The following is a 27,173-nucleotide window of genomic DNA, read 5'->3' as shown; positions in this document are numbered from 1 at the left end:
CAGGCGCCACCGAGCCCTTAAAAGCAACACAAAAAAAAATTATTTCTCCTTTAGGTGTTTGAGTAAGTTAGTGCAAGACGACAGTTCTAGGGGAAACACTGGAATGTAAAAGGTAAAAGTAGTGTTTAATCCCTTTCTTTCAAATCACCCACACTTTATCAATCCCCCATACAATTCAACAGCAGCGGTTGGACAGGTTAAAGTAAGGCTGTGTATTTCCTCAGCTCACCTTGGATGTCTCTGTGTCTCTGGAGCAAAGGTGACATCTTTTTCATTCCATATATCCTCCTCGTCTGAACCAGCATCTTCAAACTGCTGAATTTTTTCCTTACAGCGGGCCTCAAACAAAGCTATGTTGGCCTGGAAGAGAAACCAAGACACATGCTACAGGGTCAGGAAAAGTAAATGTGCTTATAAGCCAAGGCTCAGAGGAGAAAACTAGCAGAAAAGCATCAGTGCTGGGCTTCAAAACAATTCCTTTTACTGACCTCCCATTTTTAAACGGCTGTACTTGAAAATACTTAGAAGAACTAAAACTTTAGTTTTTATTTCAGGCTGCTTTCATTCACTGGAACAAACAAGATACAGCACAGGTAATCTTTCAAATATCAACACTAAATATCTGACATGAATATACTTCCAGTTAATGAGTCTACTATTGTTTTTATATTTTATAATTTTTTTAATCTTTTTTATTTTTGAGCATTACATGCTGTGCAGCACTTGAACATGGTACAGTAAAATTATGCCAAGCTCCATAAATAGTGTTTGCTGAAATGAGGCAAGAGTATATTGGAAGAAAACTGACTGTAGTAACAGGAAGTAGAGGCTGTAATGGACGTGATGCACAGGTGAGCAGCATTTACAACATTTGTCAGGCTTGTTTTGCTGGTTGTTTACATTTGATTTGGCTGCTTTCTGCCTTCTCCAGCGTAATGGTGCGTTCAGAAGGACCGCGATCTCAGCGAATTTATTGGGTCATTCGTGTGCGGTTGCTCGCCTGACACTTTGCCAGCAATTCGCGTGGCCAACTGCGAATCAGCCTCTGGGACCCCAACTACAGGTGCAGAATGCCTGTCCATCTGTCTTCAGTGAGGAAATAAATCTCAGCTCAATAGAAAGCTGTGTGTGAAGGTCACGTGTGCCTTTTGACTACATTTCAACAGCTTTTTTTTTAAGCCAACCACAAACCTCTCAGAGCAAACCTTCCTTCATTCTATGTGTACATGAATGTTGCTGTCTTTTTTATATATGTGATGTTTGCAGATTGTATGTATTGATTTCCCATATTTCTTTGTAGGGACTGCACCTACTGATTCGTGACACGAATTGACAGAAAATTTCAGATTTTTCAACTCCAGCGATATTTGCTTCACTGCCATCGCTTCGCTCCATTTGCCCTAATCGTTCTGTTCGCTTCACGTCCTTCGCATCGCTTTGCTCCTGAACACACCTCTACATAGGGTTAACATGTCAATGACTCGCTCCTTTCGCATCATTCGCAGTCGGTCTGAACGCACCATAAAACTGATTCTGTCTTAGACATATCCTGTATCTGTCATTCATGTTGCATTTCATCCAACTTTGACATGATTGTGAGAGTTATGACCATAAAGAAAAAATGACCAAGGTTTGATTTAAAAAAAAAACAAACAATTATTTATAAAAATTTTATTTTTGTTGTTCAGTCCATCCAAACCAGTTTACCCGGAGTGTAAACGTTGCCTGAGACATGTAGAAAAAGCAGGCATTCTCCCCTGCAACTCTCATTATCGACTCAATAGGATTGATATTTAAAAAAGGTACTTACACTTTCATTTGTATTCAGGGAAAAGTTGATGTCTGATATTCTATCAAAGGGAATACTGTAATGTGAAGAAAAAACAAGTTTAGTTATGGTCTATAGATGTTGCCATGGCAACACAATGCAAAGAGTGAATAACACAACTAGAGGTTTAACATATCAGGATAAACTTATTCATGTCACATGCAGAATACCAGCAACAGAAGACAGACAACTAACTGCCTTGAAAACATTTCCTAAAATGCAGCAGTGACAGAACCTGTCCAGACAGAAGGCAGAGCTTACATCCAACACTCAGTGTAAGCTCCCAGGCTGTTGAGCACATGGTTTAGGTTCTCATCATTACTACTACAACTACTACTAATACCTAGAACTACATGTAGAACAGGAACATGAACAAGAATAATTTATCAGACACACACAGAAACAAGCACCTCTGCCTTGCCAACAGTGGAAGGGAACAAAAAAAAAACAACAACATTACTTTCCATGCAGATCTAAATAATGATAAAGAATGGAGCTGCAAGTAATGGCAAATAAATGGCTTGCAATGACTCCATAATCAAAGCAGTGTTGCATGAGTTAGGGGTCAAATTAGAGCAAAGTTTGTTTCCTGGTTTCAAATGTTTACATTTTTTAATGAGAGCCTAAAAAAACGTTTGTTTGAGGAACAGCAAAGATACAATGCTTTGAGTCACTGTGGTTAGCACAGTGACTGTGTGCCAGTTTGCAAAGTTAGGATTCATTTCAACACTGGAACTGTGGAAAAAAACTCTACTAGAATACAGTGTTGTCTATGAAACAAATCAACATGAGACAGAAAGGAAATTCACCAAAACATTTCAGTGTTTTGGCTTATTAATAAATGCTCTTAATTCAGTAATATTTCCATGGCATCAACACACACAGACACACTGATAGTGAGGTGGTCAGTTGATTTGTTTGGTTTCCAGCAGAAGAAGATAAGTTTAAAACATAAAAAGTCCTCCATATTTTGTACTGCTGGCTGATCGTTTCCACTTGAACTGGATCTTTAGACATCCTTCGCTAATAAATAAAAATATTCACGTTTGGCTACTTACAAATATAAGACAATGTTATCAATAAAAAAAAAGTCACAAGAACAGAACTTTGTTTCTGACATTTTTCTAATGATTTAATGATTTTTTCACCAAACCCTTATCATTTATTCCACTAATTAACTTTGTTGATTGTGGATTGTTGATTTTGCTGAGCGAAAGAAAGAAACAGGTTGCAGATGCTCCCAGTCTGAAGTGAAGCAGGTCTTCCTAAACCACCAATCAACTGCCAGCCCTCCCCACAAGCCTTTTCACCACTGCATAGGATTACACTGACCCAAACCAACGCACCTTGATACAGCAAAAACAAGCTACAGACAGCAAAAGACAACACAAGAGGTGGATATGATCGCTTTTCCACAGACACACCTGGGACTGTAGCAGCCATATTAAAGTGGAAATCAACACCTTACAGATCTTATGTTTTCTGATCTGAAAACAAGTTATGTTTTATACTTATCAAAACAAAGTAATGTAACACTAAATGAACTGAACTTATCCACCAGCTTTATGATGTCTTTAGTGTCAGTGATAGAGTTTAATATTAATGCAGGATGCATACTTACTCCACAACATCATCCTGGTCTGCAAACTCTTCATCATTGAAGCCGAACTGCTCAATAAAATTGGACGTCATTTGTTGCATCTGATAATCAGAAAAGGCCTGGCAAGACCCAGGACCAACGATAATGATATAGTCTTGGCTCTACACACAGCTAGTCATTACTTGCAGTACAAAAACTTTACACAGGTATCACAATTGTTAAAACAGATTATTCTGTGATTCACAATTATTCTGAGTGAAAAGTAACTAGAACGTAAATGTAATGTTTGGGAATAATTTCAAGAACCTCCAGGCTGTTTCATGTTTGTTTCTCAGAAATGTAACAACTTAGTAGTGGTTTCGAACCTGACTGAAGGATTCAGAGAAATGTCTATGTTCATGTAAAGACTGAGGCTGAAATCTGACTTCAATAACAGCTTTGATGTTTGGGACTTCAGGGTGCATGATGCTACCAAAAGGCTTTACAGCTGAGAACCCTGACATTTCCAAATGTAAAAAGGTCAGCAGTTTCTCCTGCTCCTGGGCACATTTAGGATGGAGTGGAGCAAAGCTAACCCCTGTGGTCTTTAGAAGTCAATAACACTTCTCATTTTCAGGTGAATAGAGTGTTTAGATGCTTTCACAGGTCAGAGAACGTCACATTACTTTTGACATTAGAAACTAGTCCCCAACAGGGGTGGGCGAATAACAATCCACACAGTGAACAACTAAAGAACATCCAGTTGCAGCAACAGCTTAGCATAGGGCTGGATGACATTACATAAACATATTTATATACACTTGGGCTCCATCTCAATATATTTTAAATACTGTAATATTTGAATCCCTTCCTAATTCATTTCAACAGTGGAAATGACTTTTAACCACTCTGAAACAAAGGCTAAGCTTGATTTTAGCTTCATAAGTAACTTGGAAACATTAGATTAGCCTGGTGAACAGATTAGGAAAAATCAAGCAGTAACCAATGTTTTCGGAAAAAAAAACAGATCTGTGTGAGCAATTATCTAACCAAAGAGCAGAACCACTGACAGTTCACCAATGCACAAACATATTAATGACTGAAAAGGAAACAAAAAACAATTAAAAAGAGTGAGCTCACAGATATCAGCTGAGAATGACGCCTCAGATCTATGAGCAGCCAATCAAACAGACTGCACATTTACAGCATATGTTTTAGGTTATAATAATACAGTAAAATGTGGCTGGAGTCATAACTGTTTGAGATGATTTGGAGCACAGCCTAAACTACAACAGCAAAGAGGTCAGCATAAAAGCTGCTTTACAAACCAGCCAAATAACTCAAAAGCACTAATGTTGACAAAGATCATCATCCGTCCTATCTGTCCAGTCATTATTTCTTTTTCATAAAACTCAAAACCAAGTATGCTCCCTAATTTATGGGCACCACAACTGTGGGCTTGCAACTCACAACCTCCTCAGTCGAACTTTTCTTTCAGCTTCTGTAGGAATGTCAGTGAACCGTAGCCTTTATAAAACCCCTACCTGTAGTAAAACACTCACTGCGCGCTGTCCTTCAGGAAGAACAAAAAAGTCCTGCTGTTTTTTTATTTGTTTCTGTAATGTACATTTGAACACTTGGACATTCATGGTGGGCTAGCTGTAGGTGCTAGGCAGCATCATGCCATCCTAATGTTGCCTCTGAACAAGCAAGGCAGTGATGCGTTCAGGGGTTCCCAAGTTAGATGCAGGTGGGATTTCTATGGGAAATTTTAACATCTCATGTGGAATAAATCTCACCCAGTCCTGTGTCGGCACCATTGTGGGAAGAAGTCACAAGGCAGTAAACAAGCTAAGTAGAACTTGTTTTAAAAGAATAAAAAATGTTTTAGACATTTCTTTAATTGAATGATTTACTACCTACACTACTGGTCAAAAGTTCTAGAATGCCTTTCTCATTTAATGGTTTTCTTTAGGTTTATGACTATTTCCATTGTATGTAGATTCTCAAAGAAGGCTTCAAAACTGTGAATGAACAAAAATGGAATTATGTAGCTAAAGAAAAATTGTTAAAGAACTTTAATTATGTTTTATATTTCAGATTCCTTAAACTAGCTGCCCTTTGCTGTAATGACTAAAATATTAACCTCTGGCCGTCTCTCAATGAACTTCTGGGAAGTTCTTTCAAGACTTTTTGGAAAACCATTTTAGGTGACCACCTCATGAAGCTCATGGAGAGAAGGCCAAGAGACCAAAGCAGTCATCAGAGCGAATGGTGGCTATTTGGAAGAAACGAAAATATAAAAATGTTTAATGTTATTTTACACCTTTTGTTTACTACATAACTCCATGTGTGTTCATTCATAGTTTTGATGCCTTTGGTGACAATCTACAAAAGTCATGAAAATAAAGAGACCCATTAAGTGAGAAAGTGTATCTAAAACCTTTGACCTGTAGTGTACAGGTCCTTCTCAAAATATTAGCATATTGTGATAAAGTTCATTATTTTCCATAATGTAATGATGAAAATTTAACATTCATATATTTTAGATTCATTGCACACTAACTGAAATATTTCAAGTCTTTTATTGTCTTAATACGGATGATTTTGGCATACAGCTCATGAAAACCCAAAATTCCTATCTCATAAAATTAGCATATCATTAAAAGGGTCTCTAAACGAGCTATGAACCTAATCATCTGAATCAACGAGTTAACTCTAAACACCTGCAAAAGATTCCTGAGGCCTTTAAAACTCCCAGCCTGGTTCATCACTCAAAACCCCAATCATGGGTAAGACTGCCGACCTGACTGCTGTCCAGAAGGCCACTATTGACACCCTCAAGCAAGAAGGTAAGACACAGAAAGACATTTCTGAACGAATAGGCTGTTCCCAGAGTGCTGTATCAAGGCACCTCAGTGGGAAGTCTGTGGGAAGGAAAAAGTGTGGCAGAAAACGCTGCACAACGAGAACAGGTGACCGGACCCTGAGGAAGATTGTGGAGAAGGGCCGATTCCAGACCTTGGGGGACCTGCGGAAGCAGTGGACTGAGTCTGGAGTAGAAACATCCAGAGCCACCGTGCACAGGCGTGTGCAGGAAATGGTCTACAGGTGCCGCATTCCCCAGGTCAAGCCACTTTTGAACCAGAAACAGCGGCAGAAGCGCCTGACCTGGGCTACAGAGAAGCAGCACTGGACTGTTGCTCAGTGGTCCAAAGTACTTTTTTCGGATGACAGCAAATTCTGCATGTCATTCGGAAATCAAGGTGCCAGAGTCTGGAGGAAGACTGGGGAGAAGGAAATGCCAAACTGCCAGAAGTCCAGTGTCAAGTACCCACAGTCAGTGATGGTCTGGTTGCCGTGTCAGCTGCTGGTGTTGGTCCACTGTGTTTTATCAAGGGCAGGGTCAATGCAGCTAGCTATCAGGAGATTTTGGAGCACTTCATGCTTCCATCTGCTGAAAAGCTTTATGGAGATGAATATTTCATTTTTCAGCACAACCTGGCACCTGCTCACAGTGCCAAAACCACTGGTAAATGGTTTACTGACCATGGTATCACTGTGCTCAATTGGCCTGCCAACTCTCCTGACCTGAACCCCATAGAGAATCTGTGGGATATTGTGAAGAGAACGTTGAGAGACTCAAGACCCAACACTCTGGATGAGCTAAAGGCCGCTATCGAAGCATCCTGGGCCTCCATAAGACCTCAGCAGTGCCACAGGCTGATTGCCTCCATGCCACGCCGCATTGAAGCAGTCATTTCTGCCAAAGGATTCCCGACCAAGTATTGAGTGCATAACTGTACATGATTATTTGAAGGTTGACGTTTTTTGTATTAAAAACACTTTTCTTTTATTGGTCGGATGAAATATGCTAATTTTGTGAGATAGGAATTTTGGGTTTTCATGAGCTGTATGCCAAAATCATCCGTATTAAGACAATAAAAGACCTGAAATATTTCAGTTAGTGTGCAATGAATCTAAAATATATGAATGTTAAATTTTCATCATTACTTTATGGAAAATAATGAACTTTATCACAATATGCTAATATTTTGAGAAGGACCTGTACATGTTATAGTCTGCTGTCTCAAGGCTCAAAGAGTTGCGCTTTTTTTTTTTAGATTAGAGGTAAGGACCATAAGAGAACTGCTTGACCCAATATGATACCTTCACTCATGTAAAACCGATTACTGTAATGAGGGCTCTAGCTATTGTCGTGTCCAGCCAATCGGCTTCAAAGTGAAGCAGTCTGACTGCCTGGCTGTCAGCAGGCATTGTCACTGGCCCACCCTAGCTCTAACTCTTTTCAGAAATCCTTTCCATTCAACTAAAGTGGTCAAACTCATTCATTTAGTGTTAGCTTAGTTTCCTTATATTCTAACTAATGGTCAGATAAATGAAGTTAGTGTGGATAGAAAACCTACTGTTCTAAATTACTTTCAACTGCATATGAAAGATTTAAAACACAAGTCTGCGTTATAAGTATATTTGAGTGTGTCTTACTTGTTGAAGTGAAGAGTCCTGGTGAAAGCCACCATCTTTAAAGTCCACCTCATCATCACTGGAAGAATGGATGTGATGAGTGTTCACCTGACAAAAAAAAAAAAAAAAAAATTAGGGTTAGCACAAAGGTCTGGGACTTTGAAGGACTGAAAACTATGCTTCATTAGCTACATCAGATTAGCACGTTAAACCCCATGGTTAAGGTAAAATCACTGAACACCAAGATGATGCCACTAATTGCTACAGTTTGACTTTGCATGCCAGCATTTATCAAGCAACTCACCAGGTCAACAGTGTTTCTTTTGTTTGTGTCAGCAAGCTGCCCAGAAATAAATGCCTCCCAGTTCTCTCTGTCCTCTGTGGGTAGCTCTGTCACACACACACACACACACACACACACACACACAAACAATGCCAATCATAAGAAATACTCTGACATCAATGTTGGTTACTTCCCAGACAACAATGACGTGATGCAATCCAATTATTTCCCTCAGGAACCATCAACAAGGGCAGTCAGGATTCATTTATTGTGGGGAGATTTCAGATTATTCTTCTCATATTTGGTGTTTAGACCTGTGTTTAAAAAGGTCAACCCAAACAATATTTACTGATTGACATTTTGTAAAACCACATATTGATCTCGAATCTTGATCTAACAGCTGTTTAAATAACTTACAGGCCCTTTTCTACTGCAAGAACCTTCCCATAGTTCTTAGAACCTTTTGACGTGGTTCCTTTGCAGAAACTGTGGCTGTGGTGAAGTTCACAGAGCTTCTTTTAAATGATCTTCTTCAGCTCCTACTTGACAATAAAAGCTTGTTCAAATTCAACATGAACCTGGGTGGCACAAAGGAATGTCACGGGTCCAGCTGTAAGCCAAATGTGCTCCAAAGATTGTTTCTCGAATTGTACGTTTGTTCGTCGTCTTCCGCTTATCCAGGACCGGGTTGCGGGGGCAGCAGACTCAGCAGAGACGCCCAGACGTCCCTCTCTCCAGACACCTCCTCCAGCTCCTCCAGGGGGAGCCCAAGGCGTTCCCAGGTCAGCCGAGAGACATAGTCCCTCCAGCGTGTCCTGGGCCGTCCCCTGGGCCTCCTCCCGGTGGGACGTGCCTGGAACACCTCCCGAGGAAGGCGTCCAGGAGGCATCCGGTATAGATGCCCGAGCCACCTCAACTGGCTCCTCTCAATGTGGAGGAGCAGCGGCTCTACTCCGAGCTCCTCCCGGATGGCCGAGCTCCTCACCCTATCTCTAAGGGAGTGCCCGGCCACCCTACGAAGGAAGCTCATTTCAGCCGCTTGTATCCGTGATCTCGTTCTTTCGGTCATGACCCAAAGTTCATGGCCATAGGTGAGGGTAGGAAAGTAGACCGACCACTAAATTGAGAGCTTTGCTTTTCGGCTCAGCTCTCTCTTCACCACAATGGACCGGCACAGCGCCCCCATTACTGTGGCAGCTGCACCGATCCGTCTGTCGATCTCCCGCTCCATTCTTCCCTCACTCGTGAACAAGACCCCGAGATACTTAAACTCCTCCACTTGAGGCAGGAACTCCCCTCCAACCTGAAGAGGACAAGCCACCATTTTCTGGTCGAGTACCATGGCCTCGGACTTGGAGGAGCTGATCCTCATCCCAGCCGCTTCACAATCGGCTGCGAACCGCCACAGCGCATGCTGTAGGTCTTGGCTAGAGGGGGCCAGCAGGACCACGTCATCCGCAAAAAGAAGAGACGAAATCCACTGGTCCCCAAACCAGACCCCCTCCGGCCCTTGGCTGCGTCTAGAAATCCTGTCCATAAAAGTTATGAACAGGACCGGCGACAAAGGGCAGCCCTGCCGGAGTCCAACATGCACTGGGAACAGGTCCGACTTAGTGCCGGCAATGCAGACCAAACTCCTGCTCCGCTCGTACAGGGACCGGATGGCCCCTAATAAAGGGCCCCCGATTCCATACTCCTGGAGCACCCCCCACAGGGCATCACGAGGGACACAGTCAAATGCCTTCTCCAGGTCCACAAAACACATGTGAACCGGTTGGGCAAACTCCCATGAACCCTCGAGCACCCTGTAGAGGGTATAGAGCTGGTCCAGTGTTCCACGGCTGGGACGAAAACCACACTGTTCCTCCTGAAGCCGAGGTTCGACTATCGGCCAGACTCTCCTCTCCAATACCCTGGCGTAGGCCTTACCAGGGAGGTTGAGGAGTGTGATCCCCCTGTAGTTGGAACACACCCTCCGGTCCCCCTTCTTATAAAGGGGGACCACCACCCCAGTCCGCCAGTCCAGAGGCACTGTCCCCGACCGCCACGCAATGTTGAAGAGGCGTGTCAACCATGACAGCCCTACAACATCCAGACACTTGAGGTACTCAGGGCGGATCTCATCCACCCCCGAAGCCCTGCCACCGCGGAGCTTTTTAACCACCTCGGTGACTTCAGCCTGGGTGATGAAAGAGTCCAACCCCAAGTCCCCAGCCTCTGTTTCCACCACGGAATGCGTGATGGCAGGATTGAGGAGATCCTCGAAGTACTCCTTCCACCGCCCGATAATGTCCTCAGTCGAGGTCAGCAGTCTCCCGCCCCCACTATAAACAGTGTTGGCAAAGCACTGCTTCCCCCTCCTGAGGCGCCGGACGGTTTGCCAGAATCGCTTCGAGGCCAACCGGTAGTCCTTCTCCATGGCCTCACCGAACTCTTCCCAGGCCCGAGTTTTTGCCTCTGCCACAGCCCGGGCCGCAGCACGCTTGGCCTCACGGTACCCGTCAGCCGCCTCAGGAGTCCCACAAGCCAACCACAGCCGATAGGACTCCTTCTTCAGCTTAACTGCATCCCTTACTGCCGGTGTCCACCACCGGGTTCTGGGATTGCCGCCACGACAGGCACCGCAGACCTTACGGCCGCAGCTATGGGCAGCAGCATCGACAATAGATGCAGAGAACATGGTCCACTCGGACTCTATGTCTCCAACATCCCCCAGGATCTGGTCGAAGCTCTCCCGGAGGTGGGAGTTGAATACATCCCTGGCCGAGGGCTCCGCCAGGCGTTCCCAGCAGACCCTCACTATGCGCTTGGGCCTGCCGAGTCTGTCCGGCTTTCTCCTCCTCCAGCGGATCCAACTCACCACCAGGTGATGATCAGTGGACAGCTCAGCCCCTCTCTTCACCCGAGTATCCAAAACATGCGGCCGAAGGTCTGATGATACGACAACAAAGTCGATCATCGACCTCCTGCCTAGGGTGTCCTGGTGCCAAGTGCACTGATGGACACCCTTATGTTTGAACATGGTGTTCGTTATGGACAATCCGTGACTAGCACAGAAGTCCAATAATAAAACACCACTCGGATTCAGATCAGGGAGGCCATTCCTCCCGATCACGCCTCTCCAGGTGTCACTGTCGTTCCCCACGTGGGCGTTGAAGTCCCCCAGCAGAATAATGGAGTCCCCGGGAGGGGCACTATCCAGCACCCCCGACAGGGACACCAAGAAGGCAGGGTACTCTGCACTACCACTTGGCCCGTAGGCTGAAATGATAGTCAGAGACCTCTCCCCAACCCGAAGGCGCAGGGATACAACCCTCTCATCCACTGGGGTAAACCCCAACACGAGACGGCTGAGCTGGGGGCAACAAGCAAACCCACACCAGCCCGCCGCCTCTCCCCGTGGGCCACTCCAGAGTAGAAGAGAGTCCAACCCCTCTCAAGGAGATGGGTTCCAGAGCCCACGCTGTGCGTGGAGGCGAGCCCGACTATTTCTAGTCGATATCTCTCGACCTCCCGCACAAGCTCAGGCTCCTTCCCCCCCAGCGAGGTGACATTCCACGTCCCTAGAGCCAGCCTAAGAATCCGGGGATCGGGCCGTTGAGGTCTCCACCTTCGTCCGCCACCCAATCCTCTTTGCACTGGTCCCTCACGGTTCCCCCTGCAGGTGGTGGGCCCACTGGGGGATGGCCTCGCGTCTCTCGTTCGGGCTTGGCCCGGCCGGGTCCCGCAAGGAGCAACCCGGCCACCAGGCGCTCTTCGACGAGTCCCGACCCCAGGCCTGGCTCCAGGGTGGGACCCCGGCTCCGCCGTACCGGGCGACGTCACGTGCCTCGATATTGTGTTTTTCATGAGGGGTTCTTGAACCATTCTTTGTCTGACCCATCACCTAGAACCTGTTTGCCATGGGAGACCCTACCAGGGGCATTTAGGCCCCAGACAACATAGCCTCTAGGATCATTTGAGCACTCGAATTGAAATTCTATTAAATTAGGTGCAAGATAACGTCCTAGTCAAAGTGCAGCCCCATGCAAGTTGCTGGATAAAGACTCACCAGAGATGAGCCTCTGTATCTGCGGCCCGTTAGGACCTTTGTCACTATTATGAACTATAGAATTGGCTATTCTGGTCAGATGACCCATGTAGCCACGTCGCCGACCACCCTCTGCTCTGAAAACACACAAAGATCAACAGAATTATGAAGAATTACTAGCCAAGGTGGTAGATTTAACATGAAAACAGCTCGTCTAGAGTCTCATAAACAAGAAAACTTACTGTTCTTTTTCATTGGAGCGCCAGGCGTCTACGATTCTTTGGATGAGCTGACAGGCTTCAAACAGCTGGCGGAGGAAAAACAAACATGAAAAAGAAATTATATACAACACACATTTGTTGGTTTTTTTAAACCCGAAACAAGCATCGAAACCTCTTCGGTTCTGGTTCAAGACGTCTTGTACCAGGACTGCTGTTATATTCTAAGGCTACGTTCACACTGCAGCTTGAAGTGACCCAAATCCGATTTTTTGCCCGTATGCGACCTATATCCAAACTTTTCATGACAGTCTGAATAACACAGATCCGATTCTTTCAAATGCGACCTAGGCCACCTGTATATGTGGTCCTAAATTCGATACGTATCTGACCTTTTCAAATGCGACCCGTGTCTGTACGGTCAGGTCACATTCATCCGACCTGTACGTCATTGATACCCGATACTCGTCACTATTCTGGGTCCTGCTACGCGGAAGTGGGAAGAAAAATATGCACATAAAGGTTGCCTTTGTCATTCGAAAATTATGAATTAAGTCCGTATCATTAAAGCCGCTCACATCACTATCCCACCACTGCTGGCTTCGACTCCGAACCCACATGTTTCTCTGTACTGACAACACTGCCACTGCCCCACAAAATGCCATGGCCAAAAACCTGGCTCTCTTTCTTTTTGATTTTCTTAAACCTGAGCTATCTTCCTTATTTTTTACCTCCGTCTTCTTCCCTCCCTGTTGGTTGGAGTAAGGGGGAGTCAGGTTTAGCCTAAACCGGCTCAGTTATGGTTGAGGTGCAAACACAGCCTCCATTTCTGCTACCTGTATGACCCCTTCTCTTTTCCAATGGTTATAATCAGTCTGACAGAGGGAGGTATCCCAATCATTGTGGTTTTTAGTATAACAATGACCATCAGTGGGACCCTTTGTGAGGTGCATTGAGACGACATTGTTGTAAATAAGCGCCGTTTAACTAAATAATCTGAACTGAAACTATCTGTGTAGTTATGCTGCTATAGGCTTAGGCTGCTGGAGGACATAGCGACCACTTTCACCCTCTTTGCGACATTTTCACACTACTCTCTAATTTTGCATTGTTTGATGTTATTTCAGCTTTTAACCTTGTTCTCTCTTTTCTCTTCCTAGAAGCTACACCTGGCCTGGCTCTGTGTCTGCCTGTGACACCTTTCTGGAGAGGGGAATCGTCCGAGCTTCTGCTGGCAACAACTTAATGCTCACCCTCTACCGATGATCCACATAGCCCTGTCTTTTAGTGTTTAACCCTTTCTCTCTCCTAGACATGGAAATTGACTGAGCTTTTACTGTAACTAATTATATGTGCTCTCTTTCAGACTCTAACCTTGAAAACTGGCTCAGAGTTTATCTGTTCTTTCTTTCTAGGTGAAACGACTAAAGGAGCTACATCCATTAACATTTACTTTTCCTTCCCATAGAAAGTACTTCTGGATCAGTGCTTCTGTGTTCTTTTTGTGTCTCTGCTCTGTTCTCTCAAACCCTCAGTCGGTCGTGGCAGATGGCAACTCACACTGAGCCTGGTTCTGCTGGAGGTTTCTTCCTGTTAAAAGGGAGTTTTTCCTCTCCGCTGTCGCTACATGCATGCTCAGTATGAGGGATTGCTGCAAAGTCAATGCCAGTGACTGTCCACTGTCTCTACATGCTCATCCGGGAGGAGGGAATGGTGCAAGTCACTGACTGGATGCAATCTGCTGGGTTTCCTTAGACAAAAAACTTTTAATCCAATTTGAATAAAAAGCTAACTGCGACTGCACTGTTCAATTGTTAGGATTAATTGGAATGTATGTACCTGACTGTTGTGAAGTGCCTTGAGACAACATGTGTTGTGAATTGGCGCTATATAAATAAAACTGAATTGAAACTGAATTGAAATTGCATTAAAAATACTGCGTTGTTAATATGCTAGCTCCGGTTGGAAAACAACTTACAAATCGCTAGATACAGGCCAACATTTCCATCCATATTTACTTCTGCAAACATTAAACACGCTCGCTACATGTGACGTCATTGCGTCGTCTACTGCGCATGCGGGACACTTAAGTTGTATGAATGCGTTCACACAGGAGATTCCTACAAGTCACATATATTTGGAAATGTGAAAAAATAAAAATAATCAGATTTCACCAAAAAATCGGAATTGAGCATTAAGACCTGCAGTGTGAACGTCACACCTTATAATGAAGTTGTTTAAATGATCTGGAGAACTAGCTCTACTAGTTTGGTTACTTTCAGTGAAGTCCTAGTGCCAGACCATTTCACCACAATGTGTTTTGAAAAGTACTTTAGCAGTGCTTCTAAATCATCAAAGCATAACAACATGAGGAGTAAATTATTTATGTGTCAACACATACAAGTAGGCAATTAACCAATTTTAAATGTGATGTTTCAGCACCTGGCTAAATAACAGGCAGGCCTATTTACAACATGCCCCCTAATTTTTTATGTCTATCCTAACTAATGAAAAAACACAGTTTAACAGGCTGGAAGGACCAGAACTAACAAACATCTACAGCAGATCAGATGTTTGTTGGAGCCTTTATTTTATGCATTTTATGAATCTCAATTGTAACAGATTTAACTGCATCTGGTCTGAACTTTCCCAATAGTCTGGTAGAACGTGCCCAAAGAGCCTTACATGTTTGATGAGGGCGCTCTCTGGTACGTTTCCCTGCTCCCCGTCTAGCTGGCTGTCTGTTGGAGCTGGGGGCATAGCCAGAATCATTGCAGTGCAGATTTCCACCTGAATATGGAGGAAGTTGTTCCAGATGTATTTGAAATACATATCCTGTTCAAATGAAAAAAAAAACAAAAAAAAAACCACAAGCAGTTAAAATCGGCGACACATTTGGACAGTGCAATTTACGAAAATTCCAACGGCCTCTGAAAGCTGTGGAGTTGCGTCTCACAGCCAACATGTAGTAATTACGGTAATTTCACTCTGGCTGTTGCAGGAAGCCTGTGAAACATGCTATTTGTCTCCTCCCTCCCACACACACAGTCGGAGAGAAGTTGTGGAGATAAACCATGTTGGTGGAGATACGGAGCAGAGAGAAATATTTAACAAAAATGTGTAAAAAAATGTTCCTCCCGGGTTGCAAGACCGTGCAATTTTTTTGAGACAGAAGGAGTGGATGATGGAGGAACCTCTGATGAAAAGAGGTAAAGTTAGACCTGTGCACGTCCAGGTTGTATTTATGGATGGTTGAAGCTCGATAGTATCTCTGTATAAACTACTGTTGGTGTAAATTGAGATTTTTATTCTGTGGTAACTTCGGTAGGACAGTGTGCCAACTCAGTGTGTACAATGCAAGTCTATTTGTACTTTGTATAAGTAAATGTACGCATTGCGTACTCTCAAAAATATAATCTCTTTGCTGATATTTGGTATAGCATTCATAGCTTTATTAGAGTGTTTAGCTACATTTGTATGTGTATATATAATGTTTGCAAAGTGTAGCATGCCTTGTTTGTTCTATATAGTATGTGCGAGAGACTAGCTGAATATTTTGTCCACTTTCAGTTTCTCTTGTCAAGAGGAACAGAGAAGTTTGTTTGTGCTCCACTATCCAACCAGTGTACAGTGGGGAACAATGCAGCACTTCACTGGGAAGCCCATCACTGTTTTCCAGCATGTCTGCAACCAAAGTGCTGCATGGTAGTGGGAGGACTGTGATGTGGGGCTGTGTTTGCCGCCAGACAGGAAATGTCACTGGCAGAACCACCAGGACTCTGAAATGTGAAAGGACTGATTCTACACCTAAAGAGGAGAAAATTGCAGACAAACGCTCACACAAACTGTTTAATATTGGCCTGTGTTTGCACACTGAAAGACAAATACTCCATTATTTTTCTATAAATATGTCCCTTACTGTTCAAACTTTATATTTAAAATCCAAATCATTTCTTTAAGTACATCTGCAGTGTTTTTCTTTCTTCTAAATTCAAATTCATTTTTTCCCCCTTTAAAACTGTTAATACACTCTTTTACTGTACAGTAAATTGTATATAACTGCCAAATCTTGAAAGTTCCATGTCTTCTGGAAGAATAGGTGAAAGCATTAAATGACAGGACATTTCCTGTCCTACAGGTCCTTCTCAAAATATTATCATATTGTGATAAAGTTCATTATTTTCCATAATGTCATGATGAAAATTCAACATTCATATATTTTAGATTCATTGCACACTAACTGAAATATTTCAGGTCTTTTATTGTTTTAATACGGATGATTTTGGCATACAGCTCATGAAAACCCAAAATTCCTATCTCACAAAATTAGCATATTATTAAAAGGGTCTCTAAACGAGCTATGAACCTAATCATCTGAATCAACGAGTTAACTCTAAACACCTGCAAAAGATTCCTGAGGCCTTTAAAACTCCCAGCCTGGTTCATCACTCAAAACCCCAATCATGGGTAAGACTGCCGACCTGACTGCTGTCCAGAAGGCCACTATTGACACCCTCAAGCAAGAGGGTAAGACACAGAAAGAAATTTCTGAACGAATAGGCTGTTCCCAGAGTGCTGTATCAAGGCACCTCAGTTGAGACGTCTGTGGGAAGGAAAAAGTGTGGCAGAAAACGCTGCACAACGAGAAGAGGTGACCGGACCCTGAGGAAGATTGTGGAAAAGGGCCGATTCCAGACCTTGGGGGACCTTCGGAAGCAGTGGACTGAGTCTGGAGTAGAAACATCCAAAGCCACCGTGCACAGGTGTGTGTAGGAAATGGGCTACAGGTGCCGCATTCCCCAGGTCAAGCCACTTTTGAACCAGAAACAGCGGCAGAAGCGCCTGACCTGGGCTACAGAGAAGCAGCACTGGACTGTTGCTCAGTGGTCCAAAGTACTTTTTTCGGATGAAAGCAAATTCTGCATGTCATTCGGTAATCAAGGTGCCAGAGTCTGGAGGAAGACTGGGGAGAAGGAAATGCCAAAATGCCAGACATCCAGTGTCAAGTACCCACAGTCAGTGATGGTACCGTGTCAGCTGCTGGTGTTGGTCCACTGTGTTTTATCAAGGGCAGGGTCACTGCAGCTAGCTATCAGGAGATTTTGGAGCACTTCATGCTTCCATCTGCTGAAAAGCTTTATGGAGATGAAGATTTCATTTTTCAGCACGATCTGGCACCTGTTCACAGTGCCAAAACCACTGGTAAATGGTTTACTGACCATGGTATCACTGTGCTCAATTGGCCTGCCAACTCTCCTGACCTGAACCCCATAGAGAATCTGTGGGATATTGTGAAGAGAACGTTGAGAGACTCAAGACCCAACACTCTGGATGAGCTAAAGGCCGCTATTGAAGCATCCTGGGCCTCCATAAGACCTCAGCAGTGCCACAGGCTGATTGCCTCCATGCCACGCTGCATTGAAGCAGTCATTTCTCCCAAAGGATTCCCGACCAAGTATTGAGTGCATAACTGTACATGATTATTTGAAGGTTGACGTTTTTTGTATTAAAAACACTTTTTTTTATTGGTCGGATGAAATATGCTAATTTTGTGAGATAGGAATTTTGGGTTTTCATGAGTTGTATGCCAAAATCATCCGTATTAAGACAATAAAAGACCTGAAATATTTCAGTTATTGTGCAATGAATCTAAAATATATGAATGTTAAATTTTCATCATTACATTATGGAAAATAATGAACTTTATCACAATATGCTAATATTTTGAGAAGGACCTGTATTTGCAGTAAATATAGGCACACAAAAAAAAAACAGGTGGACATTTTGAGGCTAATGTGTTAAATGGTAAAACAGTGGTTCATTTCTTTTGCTGCTGAAGAAATGATGTGATGCTCAGTTTACTGAAGACAAAGACATATTCCCTTGGTAGGACCGTAAACATTGGCTGCATTCTGCAGCCAAATGTCAAAAATATTCTACATACAATACTTTTTATAACAATGACTACATTATAGATAAACTAACAATTAATGGCCTGATGTAAAGCTAATACTCACTAGTATGACTCCCAGGGTGTTGAGGTTTATGAGTTCTGCGTTGATGCTGTGAGTGTTGCACTGCAATAGACTTGCAACCAGTCTGACCACATTGAGCCTTGTGTTGCCCACTGGTGGGTCCAGAATCCCCCAGGTTGTCTTCAGAACATTCTTCTAATGGTGGACAGCAAACAGTATTAAACATATACAACTTATAACACGCAACATTATATTTATTACTTTAAGTTATAACATGACTATGATTGGTCAATAAATGGAGCAGAGGATCAACCTGACACTGCAAACCAGTAAGACTTAGAAAAAATGTTTGTAGGGATTTTTATGGAGCTAAATTGGGGCCATAAAGTTTGTTCAAACGAAAAAAATTTGAACCTGAAAAAAAAAGTTTTTTAAAAAAACAACAACATTTGAACCTGAAAAATTATTTTGAACCTCCCCCCAAAAAAAATTTGAAAACTGAAAAAAAAAGTTTTGCAACTGAAAAAAAAAACAAAAAAAAAAACATGTGAAACTAGAAAAAAAAAAAAGTTTAAAACTGCTTTTCAGATTCAAGTTTTTTTTCTTTCGAACTTGCAGATTTTTTTCCGGCTTCAAACTTTCGGCCCTGTTTTGGTGTGGGGGGCGGGGCCTGAGATCACGGGGGTGCGGAATCATGACTGACAGCTCAACACAGCCGCTGAACAACATATTTCCAGCTGTTGTATTCAGGGACCGTGGGAACTGGAAATATCTGTAATACATCATCAATATTCTATATATATGTGATTGGTTTTGAAAGATAACATGCTTCACCGATAGAAGCAGCTTACAGGAATACACGACGCGCATCTCAGAGGAGAAAATATGATCTTGACAGATTTGCACAGCATTTTGGAGATTTCCCATGCTCTCAACGTCAAGCAAAAGAACCGCCAGACTAAGCGGCAGTATGAAACCAGATGCAAAACGAGCCAGTATTTTCCGAATATCCTTGCATAATTAAGCCTGGACTTGTTTTCACATGGACTGGACTGCCTGACTGGAGCAGAGGAGAGGTTTGTCCGAGCTACCGGACCCTGTTGGCGGTCAGACTTCTCTGAGTTCCTCCAGTCCTTGGTCCCCAGAAGCGATCACACTATCTAACACTGACTCTTAAAGGAACCACTCTCAAACAGTTTCTAACTTTCAGCTCCTTTAATCTAAATTAGGCAGAAGAATGATTACAGAGATCAGCGCCGAGGCTCGTCTCGGACCGTCTCATCTGTGAAAGGATGAGGAAGAGCCCCGATAGAAGGTCACATGTAGTTTTATATCTGGCACTCCGATGCAATGGATGTTCCATCCCTCAGTGTTTATCAGTAGACTATGTGTCACCGTTGTGGTGTCTATCTGGTACGTTGTGTAGTAGCGAGTGTCCATCCTTAATCTAAGTGTGCTACTGCATTCTAATCAAATCAGTTACAGCCTGCTCCACCATCAAACCCAGTGCCCTAGCCACAGGTCACCTATTCTAACAAAAAGGAAACATTAGAACTTATGCTTTATATTATTATGGTATAAATAGGAAAAACAGCTATGAGTCATATAAATAAAGGTTATTCTTAACAGGTCGATATGGCATAGTTTAGGGCACAATGGTCCAGAAAAATATCAGCGCCCCAGAAACTGTCGCCTCTTGCGTACTTGATGTCGCGCTCGCCCTGCGTCTGTGCATGGTGGTGGTCCGGTGATTCAGCTCGTGGGCCAGAGATTCACGGGCTGAAGTGAACCACCGGCCCAGGGCCCCGCATCTGTGAAAGGCAGTTAATAAAAACTAAACATTCACAAAATAAGAAATGCCTAAGCCAGCGGACCACCGGGGATTTCCACGGTTGCCCCTGGCTGCGAGTCACTTCACTAAATGAAGACCAAACATGTTTGAATCAAAAATGCACCACAAACCGAAACTCGAGTCCAGTCCATGTGAAAACAAATCCAGGCTTAATTATGCAAGGATATTCGAAAAATTCCGGCTCGTTTTGCATCTGGTTTCATACCGCCGCTTAGTCTGGCGGTTCTTTTGCTTGATGTTGAGAGCGTGGGAAATCTCCAACATGGACTTAAAATGCTGTGCAAATCTGCCAAGATCATATTTTCTCCTCTGAGATGCATGTAAGCTGCTTCTATCGGTGAAGCATGCTATCTTTCAAAACCAATCACATATATATAGAATATTGATGATGTATTACAGATAATTTGTTCCCACGGTCCCTGAATGCAACAGCTGGGTATATGTTGTTCAGCCGCTATGTTGAGCTGTCAGTCATTATTCTGCACCCCCGTGATCTGAGGCCCTGCCCCCCATGCAGGGGGCCAAATCTGCAAGTTTGAAAAAAAAAATTTGAATCTCAAAAGTAGTTTTAAACTTTTTTTTTCCAATTTCACATGTTTTTTTTTCAGTTACAAACTTTTTTTTCCAGTTTTCACATTTTTTGGAGGAGGTTCAAAATAATTTTTCAGGTTCAAATGTTTTTCTTTTGAACAAACTTTTAGTTTTTAGGTTCAAATTTTTTTCTTTTGAACTTTTATTTATTAGGTTCAAATTGTTTTCTTTTGAACAAACTTTTTTTTTTTAAGGTTTAAATTGTTTTTGTTTGAACAAACTTTATGGCCCCAATTTAGCTCAATAGATTTTTTACCTTTGGGGGTTCAAGCAGCAGCTGGTGAAAATCTTTGAGCCGGGGTCTCACAGCCTCAAGGATGCTGTGGTTGACTGAGAATGAAGGGTGAGACATCCCAGGAGGGCATTCCATGTGACCCTCGAACCTACAATGTACAAAGGCAGAATTTAACTGCCTGAAACACCTACATAAGTCAACTTGAATATATATATGTTGTGTACTGTATATATATAAATAAAAAAGTAAAAACAATAGAACATACGCTGGTCTCCTGGTCTCAAACAATGTGAGCAGGATCTGGATCACACTGACTATAGCAGACTCATTTTTGTCCATCTCAAAAATATTTGAGAGCAGCTTCTCCACTGTTTCCTGCCTGAGTAAGATGAGGATACAAATGGAGATGTAAGAGGTAGAAATATCACAGGGAATTAGCAGTAAACCTTCACCCCCTCCCCCTTATTTCTGATGGCTTATAAACCTAGTTTGTTTAAAATTTTCTGTTTTATTAATCTTTTAATTTTATTCTTGTTTAGTAATCAGCCATTTAAAATGTTACAAATAATTTTTATGTTCATAGATGTAAAAATACACCGTAAATAAAGTACATTGTTGACAAATATAATTAGTTTATTTGTAAAACTTTTTACAACTTAAACATTGACATATTCACTTTCTGAACAAAGTTTAAATTAATTTCTTTGTAGAGCATAATAATAACAACTAAACCAAACATTAACATTAGATATCATCTGACTTATCTTCCACTCATTGGGCAAAGTCAGTGGGAGTTTAAAAACCGCCTGGTCAGCTGACGAAGCGAGCCGGCTGTTAGTGCAGTGGGAGCGGATGACACGTAGGAGCACTTTTGCAATTAGGTGATATCTTGGTGAACAGAGCATATATTTCAGGTTTACACAGCAATATTTTCGCCCAAAAACATTGTAAAAGTTAATTTTGTTTCACAGAAAACGCCATTGCAACTTTCGTTTGAACAATCCACTTCAACCTGCAATGACTAATGGGACAGGGTGGGCAACAAAAAACACATCCTTCAAATCTGGGGAAAAGAAGGGCACATTTGTCAGCTGCATTTTGAGGAGCCTTCGAATTTGGACAGCCTTCGCCGCCTCCCTGAGATGTAATCGGTCTACAAATGCGGCCTACGAAGGAGGCAGCCCGAATCGGGACACAACAATGGGTTACAGATTTTGGTGCAGGCCATTTCCTTTGTGGCTTTTATATTTGTGTTGTGGCTTTTGTATTTGGCCCGAGACCTCTGGGCCACCATACTTTCTCCATGGTTCCACAATAAACATTCAACTACTAGCACGCCCCTAGATTTTATACATACGGGTCATGATAACATTTAAAACAATTTGAAGGGTTGTGTTCTAAAATATTGGATAATAGTTTTCAACCAACAGTTGTTTCTAATGTAAGATGGTTTAAAGCATCCTACAATAGAAATCTTAAAAAATGAGATCGCTGTGGGTTCACTTGTTTACCTAAAGGTTACAAGTGTATGAAATGTAATATTTGGTATATATCATTTTCAGCTTTTCCTACTCACATGTGTTCATGACATTTGTTCATGATGAACAAATGTCATCTACCTGTAGCACCAACAATAGATTAATGATGTCTGCAGGTAGGCCGTTTCAGGGGCTTCCACACAGGATGTGGCACCAACTTTGCTGCGCTCTAAAATCCATTCATTTCTATTGCTGCTCAAGTGGAGAGCAGCAGAGGATTGGTGCCGTTTTGGCTGCACTCCAGTCACAGATAAAATTTGTTGAGCTTTGACTGTTTGCTGTTGTTAACCTCCTCTGGGAGGGAAGGTGTTATCGCGAGAGTCTGGTGGAGTTGGGTGTTTGTTTTTATGGTTGAGCTGAGAGACGGGGGTTTGGCAAAAATAAACCTGGCAAAATTATAAACGTGGAGTTTACGAGTTTCATGGTAGCAGAGGATGGTTTCCAATTACAGAGTACCGCCGAAGTTTGACGAGGCAAGGCCATATGAGTGCTGGAAAAATTAAGTTAGTATCTGGAAGCTTGTTATGGACTTGGATCCGAAAAAACAGGCACTAGCAGTGGCACTGGGGCTCGAAGGGAGAGCCAGAGAGACTGCTTTGGAAATATCCGCAGAAGATCTGAACAAAGATAATGGTATGGAAACCTTGCTTACTAAATTGGACACGGTATTCCTAAGAGAAAAAAAAGACTTATGAAGCATACTCCTATTTTGACTCGATATCCAAAGATGGTAAATGGACTGCACTTATATAGCGCTTTTCCAGTCATATAGACCGCTCAAAGCGCTTTACACTAGTGCCACATTCACCCAATCGCACTCACTAACGCTCACACATTCATACACCTATACGCAGATCGGTAGGCAACTTGAGGTTATGCCCAGGGGCACATCGACATATGGCAGGAGGAAGGTGGAATCGAACCCACAACCTTCTGATTGCAAGACGACTACTCTTCCTACTGAGCCACAGTCGCCTCTAGATAACACAATGTCAATGGCGGACTCCATAATGGAGAGTTGAACAACGATACAACCGTATGAAGAAGTACAATATCACCCTGCCTGACGCTGTACGCATGTTTAAACTCCTCAACACGGCATGTCTCGAGGAGAATAGGCAGCTTGCTCTCACAGCATGCACAGATTTGACTTTTGCGTCTATGAAGTCTAGATTAAAGCGGATTTTCGGAGGAAAAACCAGCGCACCAAGCAACGGCAGCGAGATGCCATTTTATTTACAGAACAAAGACCACCAGGAAAATTCAGACGGAGGAATTGCCCGTCACAGAGCGGACAGCGGCAAGGTACAAATCCACTTGATAAATATGGTAAGTGAACAAATGCGCCATTTGTCAGAGCACGTACCATTGGGCAAAAGACTGTCCTCATCGGAGAAATGAAGTGAAGCTGACAGGAGATGTAGAGGAATGCAACATTACGTTATTTACTAAAGTAATGACTGACTCTGAGATCTTTCTGACTGAATCACTTGGATCAGCTATCATTGACACTGCCTGCACATGTACTGTTTGTGGTGAAAAGTGGCTGGGTAGTTACATAAAAGACCGGAGTCAAAGCCAAATCGATAAACAGCTGCAAACAGAATATCCAAGCTGCAGACCATTCAGATTTGGAGATGGTCAGGTGGTACACTCAAACAGAAAAGTGAAACTTCCTGCCAAGATCGGACAAACAAAGTGTCATATTGAGACAGAAGTAGTTTCTGTAGATATTCCATTATTGCTGAGCATAATGTCTCTAAAGAGAGCTGGAACTGTTTTAGATATGGAGCATGACAGAGTTGTCATGTTCAAACAAAATATTCCTCTTGAGTTCACTAGTTCAGGACACTATTGTGTGGACATTAGAAATGAAACTACAAAAATGAGCAGGAATGAAAGTGAAGCCCTTGTCGTCACAGCGGGGATGTCTATAAAAGAGAAGCAAAAAGTTCTCCTGAAGCTGCACAAGCAGTTTGGCCACGCCTCTGCAGATCGTCTGCAGAGGCTCCTTTACAGCTCTGGAAATACTGACAAAGACTGTTCAGTCGTTTTACAGAAAATTATTCAGGACTGTGAGATATGTCAGATTTGCCCTTAGCCTCAGAATACAATGAGACGGTGGCAAGGGATTTACATCAGTTGGAACCAGGTGTATGGTATCTGCACATCGATCATTTCACACGCTTCAGCGCTGGAAACATTGAGAGGACCAAGAAACCTTCTGCGATTGTCAACTTGTTCATCCACTCATGGATAAATGTACATGGTGCTCCCAAACGGATCTACACAGACAACGGTGGAGAGTTCAACAATGAGGAAATTAGAGACATGGCAGAAACTTTAACATTGAGACAAAGACTACAGTGGGATACTGTCCCTGGAGCAATGGACTGCTTGAGAGACACAACATGACAGTGACTGAGATCCCCCTGAAGGTGAAAAGGGGTGTAGTTGGCAAACTACTCTAGACTGGGCTCTTATGGCCAAAAACAGTATGATCAATGTGCATGGTTATAGCCCATATCAGCATGTGTTTGGTCACAGTCCTAATCTCCCTTCTGTTTTGACTGATAAACTACCTGCTCTAGAGGGTACTTCTATGAGTACTAGAGTAGGACAGCATTTAGCAGCACTACATGCTTCCAGGACAGCCTTCATAGAGGTGGAATGCTCAGAAAGAATAAGAGCATTGCACAAACAGTTAAGGTCTACAGATGAAAAGTATGAGACAGGTGACAAAGTGTACTACAAGCGAGTAGATAGTACAGAATAGAAGGGCCCTGGTGTAGTTATTGGTCAGGCTGGAGCTGTAGTGTTCTTAAGACATGGTGGGATTCTTGTCCGAGTACATCAGTCCAGGCTAAATAATGTGAACGTACAAAGGGAGGAAAAACCACAACTGCCTAGTGTTACTGAAAATGATAAAGAAAATGATGACATGGTTCATACTGATGTGTCAGAGAGTTCAGATGATGAAATGAGTGTAAATAGAGAAGAACAAATCACTGAGAGCACAGAGCAAGATGAAAGAAATGTCAGACAGACTAATAAAACAAACAATGAAACAGAGGGTGATGTAACTAATATTCAAGATTCTACTCACATTAAACTGAGAACAGGTCAGACAGTCACATTTACTAACAGAGATGATGGTACTCAGCACACTGCCATTTTCTTAGGTAGAGCAGGGAAAGGCAAGGGGCGATACAAAAACTGGTACAATGTAATGGCAGTGAGGGACAAAAAACAAGCATTAGACATGTCACAGGTTGATAACCTTCACACTGAATGTGAAAATACAGATGCTGATGTATTCATTGCCAAAGACATCTCTTTTTATGCTGCTAAACAGCAAGAGATTGAAAACTGGAAAAATAATGTCTACGAGGTGGTCACAAAGGTCAAAAATGTGTTTCAACTAGATGGGTGTGTACGTTGAAAGAAACTTCAAAAGGTATCATTCCCAAAGCCCGCCTTGTGGTGAGAAGTTTTGAAGAAGTGAATATTCAAGAGTTGCAGAAAGATTCTCCCACATGTGCATTGGAGTCACTCAGGCTGCTGATGGCTGTGATCTGTCATAACAACTGGAAAGTTCATTCAATGAATATTAAGTTTGGCTTTTTGCAGGGTATGGAACTCTCAAGAGACATTTACATTCGTCCCCCACCTGAAGCGGGCGTGGATAATGCTTTGTGGAAACTAAAGAAATGTGTGTATGGACTTGCGGATGCTTCCCTCTACTGGTACAACAAAGTCAAAGAACTTATGCTGAACACTGGTGGTAAAATGTCAAAAGTTGATCCTGCAGTGTTTTATTGGCAGAATGAGCAGTCTAAAGTGACAGGAGTACTGGCATGCCATGTGGATGATTTTCTTTGGGCAGGTTCAGACCACTTTGTAACTAATGTTTTCCCTGTACTCAAGTCTGCTTTTCATGTGGGACGTGAAGAGCATGAGTTTTTCTTACGTGGGGATGCACATTGCTACTTTGGGCTATGTGGTGCAGGTGCATCAGCATAGTTACATTGACAACCTGTAAACGGTTCAATTACAGGCATCACGAGCTGTACAGCGAGATAACCCACTAAATGACACAGAGAGAGAACATCTAAGGTCCAAAATAGGACAGATTTTATGGGTTGCAATACAGACTAGACCAGATGTTATGTTCGACACATGTAGTCTGGCATCCAACATTAAGAATGCTACTATTCAGTCCATACATGATGTGAACAATGTGATTCGCAAACTCAAGTCGGAGACAGTCACACTTAAGTTTCAACATTTGGGCAACAGTAATAACTTGAGTTTAGTTATCTTCAGTGATGCTTCACTGGACAATCTTCTAGACGGAGGTACACAGGGAGGGGCTTTAATTGTCCTAATGGAAAAAAAACACAGGAAAGTTCTCCCCTCTGTTTTGGTAATCTAAGAAAATCAGACGTGTGGTAAGAAGAACATTGGTTGGAGAAACCCTTGCCATGTCAGATGGTATTGATAATGCAATGTTCTTAGCTACTCTCTACTCTGAGCTCACTACTGGTACAGTAGATCTT

The 27,173-nt window shown here is 42.7% G+C and overlaps 1 protein-coding gene across 9 annotated transcripts in view; it reads right to left on the bottom strand.

The window, feature by feature from the left end:
- ppp6r3 (protein phosphatase 6, regulatory subunit 3) overlaps positions 1-27,173 on the bottom strand; it is a 67,356-nt gene that overhangs the window by 20,278 nt on the left and 19,905 nt on the right. For 7 of the 9 annotated variants that reach the window (XM_047390752.1, XM_047390742.1, XM_047390757.1 and 4 more), the window contains 11 exons: positions 21,342-21,455; positions 21,098-21,224; positions 18,441-18,593; positions 15,109-15,258; positions 12,448-12,512; positions 12,227-12,342; positions 8,197-8,282; positions 7,914-8,000; positions 3,450-3,547; positions 1,811-1,865; positions 230-360 (listed from right to left, as the gene is read on the bottom strand). In XM_047390752.1, the coding sequence (XP_047246708.1) occupies positions 230-360; positions 1,811-1,865; positions 3,450-3,547; positions 7,914-8,000; positions 8,197-8,282; positions 12,227-12,342; positions 12,448-12,512; positions 15,109-15,258; positions 18,441-18,593; positions 21,098-21,224; positions 21,342-21,455 (1,182 nt within the window). The remainder of the gene's footprint in view (positions 1-229; positions 361-1,810; positions 1,866-3,449; positions 3,548-7,913; positions 8,001-8,196; positions 8,283-12,226; positions 12,343-12,447; positions 12,513-15,108; positions 15,259-18,440; positions 18,594-21,097; positions 21,225-21,341; positions 21,456-27,173) is intronic. The other 2 variants (XM_047390776.1, XM_047390783.1) reach the window with 1 other exon arrangement.

The sequence above is a fragment of the Girardinichthys multiradiatus genome, chromosome 2 (assembly GCF_021462225.1).
Source record: "Girardinichthys multiradiatus isolate DD_20200921_A chromosome 2, DD_fGirMul_XY1, whole genome shotgun sequence".
Classification (NCBI taxonomy): Eukaryota; Metazoa; Chordata; class Actinopteri; order Cyprinodontiformes; family Goodeidae; genus Girardinichthys; species Girardinichthys multiradiatus.
The sequence above is the reverse complement of the archived record's forward strand: the minus strand, read 5'-3'. Positions and strand labels throughout refer to the sequence as shown.